The sequence below is a fragment of the Akebia trifoliata genome, chromosome 6, assembly GCF_017979445.1.
Source record: "Akebia trifoliata isolate Shusen 1 chromosome 6, ASM1797944v1, whole genome shotgun sequence".
In the NCBI taxonomy this organism is placed as follows: Eukaryota; Viridiplantae; Streptophyta; class Magnoliopsida; order Ranunculales; family Lardizabalaceae; genus Akebia; species Akebia trifoliata.
Window position 1 is genome coordinate 3,897,446 of NC_141380.1, and position 7,487 is coordinate 3,904,932.

The following is a 7,487-nucleotide window of genomic DNA, read 5'->3' on the forward strand; positions in this document are numbered from 1 at the left end:
ACGAGCAACTAAATTTCCCTTGTAAAGTTAATCTTATGAATCTTGAAGATTTATTTTGTGAATCTCGAGGTCCTTTTGACGATCCTCACTATCTTAGTAAGACTAGTTGGACTCTTTACTAAACTCTGTGAGGAATAGGTGGACCTTTTGGCTGCCACATCATACAGTTATAAGGAAATCCCCTCAAACGGGTTTGAGCTCCACATCCAGATTCCCAGAATGATGAAACCCTATAAAATATATGCTAACCCATTGTAAACCAGTATGTATAGAGAGCTCTAAGAGGAATTTATTCTCTCATCTCGACCCTAAAGTCAAATCACGTTTGAGGGGATTTCTTTATAACTATATAATGTGATAATCTGACTACCCCACTTGCCAAACTCAATCGACTATCTGACATGGCAAGTTTGGAAGCTGTAGATCTGCGCTCCTCAGTATACATGTCTTCCTCGAGATAAACATTTTATGGGGAAGTGCTGCCATGTATCCCAAGGAGCACAGATCTACGGTTCCCAAACTTATCATGTCAGAGTAGTCGATTAGTTGCCACGTGGGGTAGTCAGATTACCACGATTCAAAAAACACACAAAAGAACTCGTTGGGTGGGTCCATCATTCAGTTGCTCAACACGTTTGCATACTGAATTATTGATGACATGTCTTCCTTGACCTAGGTCTTATAAAAGAGACTAACAGAAATACGCACCTGTCTCCCACTCGCCAAAAAACACTCGATTTCCCCACCCAGCCAACACCCTGTCTTCGACCTTGGCCTTTTGGTGATAACTTCATCGATCACAAATTTTGCCAAAATAAATCAAGGGTTTGAAGATGAAAGATTTTCATGAGGCAAAGAAAATCAAAGGCCGCAGATGACGGACTTTTGCGCATATATTTTTTTTTTATATATTGTTGGAGAACACAGTCGAGGAATATGTCCTCAATTTGAAAATGCAAAGGTACCAAAAATATTCACCATTATTCGAGGGGGTCCGTGTAATAAATTAAAGTTTAAAACATTATTTTCATGGGATCTAACAGTGACTGTGTTCAAGGAATGGCTGAGATTGCACATTTATTGAGACATGAATGATGAAAAAAATCATTCCAATCTTACATGGCACGTGTTCTAGGACAACACTGGCAAGAGCCTGGAGTGAATTGAGAATTGATAAACTGCCCAACATCTTTTCCTTCTTTTATTTTACATTATGGAATAAGCTCGGATCACCTCGACAACAGGCGCTCGACACAATGGACACTTTCCTCCACCTCGAACCAACTCATCGGCACAATTTGAACAAGTGCACATATGCCCACATCTGCAGGAAAAAAAATCAAATAAAAGAAAGAAAGAAAAAAAAAATCAACATCAAATTAAATACCCAAACATAAGGCATGCAAATATGCAGATATATACCTGTAGAGTAGAGAATCAATATGACTATCGCAACATATCGAGCAAGTCCCATTCCTCACATGGCTACATTTAGAACCATCATCAATTGAATCCACACCCAACCCTGCAACAAATTAGAAACTTCGGAAGTCAATTTTTGTATAAAATTATGGGAGAGGACTATTATACAGGTAGGAATCCATCCAAAGTTAAGCTAGGGAAAGAAAACAAGACTTTATGCAGTCATCATCAAAGTCATCTATCCTATTTAGAGTACGTCTAGCCTTACTTAGTAAGATTTCAAATCTTACTAAGGGTGGTTGATCTCACCTTCCCAATGCCTCTGGAATAGGACAAAATTCTATGAACTAACTAAAAAAAAAATTTATTTAATTAATTAATTTTCCCCGTTGAATTTCAATTTTAAATTTGGTAGTTCAATAGCCATCCATTTTCAAAACCTTGGATCTAGGGCTAGCAATGGGTCGGATAATACCAGACTCATCCGAACCGAATAAATTGGATATAGGCAAAGTTTTTCTACCAGATTAAGAATTCGGGTAAGATTACCCGATACTCGTTTATCCAAAAGTTTTGTACGGACAGGTTTGAATATAAGTCATATTTTACCCGTTTACCCAAAGGAAAATTATAATTTCATATACTACATGTAAAAAAAAATTCAGACAAGATGGTAAAAATTTGGGTGAAACCAAGAATCGGTTATGGTTATCCACCTAAAACTTGGGTAAAATGTTGGATTTGGGTATTACCCTAAAATTCGGGTATAGAGTCGGTGGAGGCCTTACCCAACCCATTTCCAACCCTACTTGGATCATGCTAAAAAAATTGTTCTTTCGATTTTTTTTATAGGGGGCTGTGGTGTAGGATTGCCAATTTGGTAAAATGGTAACCCTTTTGAGCTCACTACCTCAATCTACATTATGTTTTATCCAACTCAATCTAGTTAGGAAGTAACGCAACCAAACTAGTTGAGATGAAATTATGAAAAAGGATGTTTGCTTAAAATTTATGCAGACCTGGTGCACTGGCTGAGCGATTTAATGCTGCAGACACTTCCTGTCTGACTGAGCGTTGTAACTCTAGTTGCATATCCATACAGGCATCCAACATTCTCTGCATGTGGCTCATTACTTGCTGGAGTCTGGCCATGTCACCCCTCAAGTCGTTAATGATATTCCATTCCTGATCCAAAATCAACACCCACATTCAATTCAAATGGAAAACTTGCATAAACGGGGACCGACAATTGGACAAACCTGGGTCATCCAAACGACCATCCTATCTACAAGTAGAGATTGTCTACTTGATCTCATAATACGAGACTTGCACCTTCTATTCATCCATGACAATATCTTGAGTTGATCATGCTCGAGAATAGCAGATCTTATATACCTTAATGAATGACGACTAATTCATGCTAGTAGGCAATTCATGTGTTTGAAATAAAATGCAACCAAAAAAATAATAATAAAGTGAAGAAATCACATGTCAAGATTAATATAAAAATATTTAAGATGACGCACTATTTCTGGACGATGAATGCCATGCTGAGGCCAATTTGCAAGATGAAACTCCTGGTCCCAAAGTGGCTGTGGTGGGGGGACTGGTGGAGAAGGCAGAACACGTAGAGATCCTGTAACGGTGTCTGGTAGATCATCATTTCTATCGTCTCTCTGTTGCTCCTGATATTGCTCAGGTGAAGCCTGTGTAGGCAAGGTTCTATGCAGATCCCAGTTGAAGGGAGCACGACCTTGCCTTTCCACATAGGATTGTATCAATTGGTCAAGATTTTCACGAAACTCACTGCCAAGAAGATTAGATACACTTCTCCTACAACAAGGAAAAATTTATTTTCAACAAATAATCAACTACAATGGATCAATAAATGAAAAGAAAGTTGGAGAAAACCTTAAGAAAATAAAACAAAAATACCTGCTAAGAAGTTCTCTGAGTTCCATATTGTACATATTATCATCGTCGGGTGGATGGAATGTGTTGAACCTACTAATGGGAACAGAACGCTGAGTTCTTGCAGGTTCGGAAAGCCCATCAGGCCCATTATCCATAGCCTCTCGAGAGCCATCGTCATGCAACTCATTCGCTTCTTGAAGATTGCTATCATCCCCATCATTTCCTCCATTCATTTCTTCTTCATTATTATCTTGCCATCTGTTGAACTCAACATCGGTAGATTGTTGCCAGTCTCTTCTCTCGGCTTCTGTAACTTGTTCTTGCCAATCCCCACCTTGAATGGAAGGCTCTTGCCAACTTATATTTACTACTGATGCATTACTTTCCATGTCCTCTGAATGCTCCGCCAGCCGATGAACATCACTTTCTTGACTACTAGGTTGAGGATGTTCATGATTTTCATTTGGGTTATCCTGTGAATTTATTGTTAGGGCTTGTCTATTTCTAGAACTATTGATGTTGTTGTTAGATGAGGAATCAGAAATGCTGGTTGCTTGCCCATGACCAATATTTCCCAATCTTGAGTGGAATCCCTCCCTGGTTGCAGAAAGGATCCTTAAGCTATTTAATATTCCATGATTACAACTTCAACCCAAAAACATGTTGAAAGCAATCACCAACAATATTATACAACGAACAATTAAAAGAAAAAGCTTGCAGACTGGCATAAAAGAACACATACCTTAGACCAGATACTGTGTGTTGCTGTCTTAACTGACCCAATTCGCTTGCCGCCATTGAAGGTGGTCTCTCATTCTCGGTAGACCTTTCATTTCGTAAGAATCTACCTCTGAGTAATGACTAGAAAACAGTACAGGATCAAATTAAGATATAGTCAGGTATGCAAGCTGTAGTTTTGCGGGGTTCATACTAATGCACAGTTACAAAATAATATATAATGTGAAACCAATGAAATGTGATAGTAAATGAAAATTTACAAAACTGTTAATGAAAGATGCCTTCATGTAGACTTCTAATAAACTTTCAAGTAAGGACACTACAACACTGGTTATAAACAAAAATGTATTATCAACAAATCATTCATTTTGAAGAAACTTCTTAAGTGAATACCCTGAATCAGGAATGATTTTAAGTATTACAAAAAGGTAAAAAAAATACTAGGAAACATGGAACTACAAGGCAGAGGAAGGAAAGTCTGTCAAGGTCCCTAAATTAAATTATATCCACCATACCATTATGAATAGGTCTGAACCTACTGTAAAACTGTTTTGGGCCTTCTAACAGACCCCAGAGCAATAGTTAATTTATTAACAAAACTAACATGAATTCTCTCAGCTATCATATCATTTGCCATAAAAAATAAAATGCATGAAAACTGAAGTAAACTGAAGCAAACAAAAGCAGGCTTGAATTTAGGTATCATAATATAAGTTAAATGATAACTTGTTTAAATTAGGTATTATTGAAATGCTTTTAATCCCAAATATATGCCAATTCATAGAATGGGAAAAGTGGTGAGAGATATGTAAACTGAAATATGGGTTATGCAAACTACACGGAAATGAATGGATGCATGTTTTATATGCTATGGTGTAAACTTATGGTTTGCATTCTTTTACTAGATACAGTGACATGCATTCTTTTAATCTAGATGCATTTTGTTTAAATCTATGAGTTAGCTTTTTTATGAAAATAATAACCAAAAAACAACTTTGGTTCTCTAAAAGTTGAACAATACATTAATAAATAACCTTAGTAATCATAGTTCTTGTGTTTTAAAGAACTTTTAAATTTTAAGGAGAGTATATGATATGGACTCTAGGGACATGAAGTCACAGAGTTGATCTGTTTTCTTACAAAATATATTTGAGCTTGTTTTCATAAACTCAACAGGTTGAACCCAACCCTGTTGAGCAGTGTTTATATAGCAACCTTTGTGGGTGTATATTTAGTTCCAACTTACATACTAAGAAATAGAAAAATCAAACGAACCAGAATCTGTTAAAAATGTTAGATGGAGAACTCTAACAAAAATGAGTTAAGAGTACCAAAAATGCACAACCTTAGGTATATTTACAATGGATAAAGAACATCAGCACTACTAAACCAACTGAATTCAAAATCATTTGGCAACCATAACAGATTAATCACCATATCACTCACATGTACCGAGTGCTACCTAAAGAAAACAGTTCACTGCATTTTATTTATGTAGAGATAATTAGTAATTAAATAACAAAAAAATAAACAATAGTTTAAATTAGATAACTGACCTGAATTCGGTTACGGTGAGGAAAATCTGAAACAGCTCTATGCTCTGATAAGCCCTGAAGCTCCCTTTGTCTTTCCCTCTCAACCCTCACAAGTAAATCGAGTAGAGCCTGTCTGCCACGTAACCTAAGCATATCCCTTCGGATATGCTCGGGTTGGCCTCCATCATCTACAACAAACCCATCTCGAACACGGCCAATCGGAGCATTGATTCCTGCAACTTGTTCTTCTCCTCCACTGCCACGTACACCCCCTTGTCGACTTGTCGTTTGGACCCATTCCCTCACAAGCCTTACCCTCTCACGTTCACTTGCACCCAACAAATCTTCCCTTGGACTATTACTCTGGGTAATGTTAGATGTTTGGTCACTAATGCCACCACTATCTGTCCATCCCTGAACAATATGCCTCACTCTCTCCCTTTCGACTTCCCCAAGGTCTGGAGATTGCTCCCGGCTTGAAATGTGGTGGTCCCCACCTTCATCATTCTCGCTTGCATCCTCCGAACTACCCCGATGTTCACTCCCCCGGGTTTCAGATATGTCCATGCCCGAGATGTTGGTATTCGACTCAACGCTACTCTGATGCCTCTCCAGCTCCCGCCACATTTGCAGGAGAGAAGATGCCTGGGTGTTAGGCCTCTCCACAACACTCTGTCTCCTTGAAGTTGGAGACTGCGACTCCATCAGAAAAGAAGAATCAAGCATAGAGACCGTGTGTAGACCCGCAAGAGCCATAAGTTCAGACTCACGATTCTGCCTCTCAAGTGTTGTTATCATCTCCTTGGCCTGCCGTGCAGCCCACCTACTCAATATCCGAGAGTAGCGACTATGTGCAACAGAAGGCTCTGCCAGATCATCCCCTTCGAGATCTGAGCATCGCCTTTGATGCACAATATGATCATCTCCATCATCATTTTCCTCGAGATCGCAAATAGAACTACAAGAACCCAATGGTATACAATTGTTTAAATGATCCCGCATCCACTCTTCCAATCCTCCCGGGAAGTTGGCACGGGCATCATTACTTTCCTGTTTCGGTTGCGGTAGTTGGACATCAGCCATGTTCACCACACACACACACACACACTCTTAGCACTACCAATTTTATTGATATACAGCCACAAAGGTGAATCCAAGTCCAACACGTAACATGGAATCCACCATTTCGACATCAAGAAACAACTATGAAGTAACTAAACGTCTAAATCTTCAATTTCTTCATGAAAATCACCCTAAACCTACTAAGTTTCTTACAGAAACGAGGAGGAAATCCTTAATCAGCATTGTAACTTATCCAAATTACAGAACGTGATCGATTCATCTTAAAATAAGATTTTTCAATCGAATTATCCAGAAAGAAATCAAACTTAATAATCAAAACTAGAAATAAAATCACAACACCACAAACTAATCAAAGAAAAAAATCGAAACTAGGATTCCATTAGACCTCTTGAGAAAAAGATTTCCAAAGAAGAAATCGAATTCCAACTTACCTATGAAGCTCTGTTCTTCCTTCGAAATAGAAGAAACAAAAACCCTAAATTTTCAGGAGAGATGGAGATTTCTGCGAGGGAAAGAGATGTGAGAATATAAAAAGAGAGAAGAGAAACAACGCAGCGACACCGCCGATTACAAGGGCAAAAGGAGCGGGAGAAAACGAAAAAGCGCCGATTTCCAAAAAATATATATTATATATAAATTTCAAATTATTTAATTTTTTAACGTCCACGTCATCATTTTTTAACAAGCGCCGCGTGGCAAATGTCCTTCTCTTCCCACAAAATTACGAAATGGACCATACGTTTAGGCTGTTTTTAATGTTAGGTTTGTGGAAGTAGAGATGGTCTAAATTACGAT

General features: G+C 38.2%; 1 protein-coding gene across 2 annotated transcripts; it reads right to left on the reverse strand.

Moving 5' to 3' along the window:
- Positions 1 to 1,051: 1,051 nt before the first annotated feature.
- LOC147399706 (uncharacterized) lies at positions 1,052 to 7,284 on the reverse strand. 2 transcript variants are annotated; one of them, XM_086445175.1, is made up of 8 exons: positions 7,124 to 7,277; positions 5,631 to 6,659; positions 4,079 to 4,197; positions 3,358 to 3,933; positions 2,949 to 3,255; positions 2,442 to 2,607; positions 1,423 to 1,525; positions 1,052 to 1,324 (listed from the first exon to the last, which is right to left on the reverse strand). In XM_086445175.1, the coding sequence occupies exons 2-8, from the start codon at positions 6,609 to 6,611 to the stop codon at positions 1,207 to 1,209; spliced, it is 2,370 nt and encodes a 789-aa protein (XP_086301301.1). In that variant the 5' UTR covers positions 6,612 to 6,659; positions 7,124 to 7,277; the 3' UTR covers positions 1,052 to 1,206. The 2 variants fall into 2 exon arrangements, with proteins under 2 accessions (XP_086301301.1, XP_086301300.1); XM_086445174.1 differs by having other exon boundaries at positions 5,631 to 7,284.
- Between the last annotated feature and the right edge of the window lie 203 nt (positions 7,285 to 7,487).

Excerpts from the sequence above, each read along its gene's own strand:
- LOC147399706 (XM_086445174.1), bottom strand. The coding sequence starts at position 6,692 with ATGGCTGATGTCCAACTACCGCAACCGAAACAGGAAAGTAATGATGCC. Across the intron at positions 3,256-3,357 it reads CTCAGAGAACTTCTTAGCAG|GAGAAGTGTATCTAATCTTC; the intron begins GTATTTTTGTTT and ends TCCTTGTTGTAG. Across the intron at positions 2,608-2,948 it reads GCATTCATCGTCCAGAAATA|GAATGGAATATCATTAACGA; the intron begins GTGCGTCATCTT and ends ATTTTGGATCAG.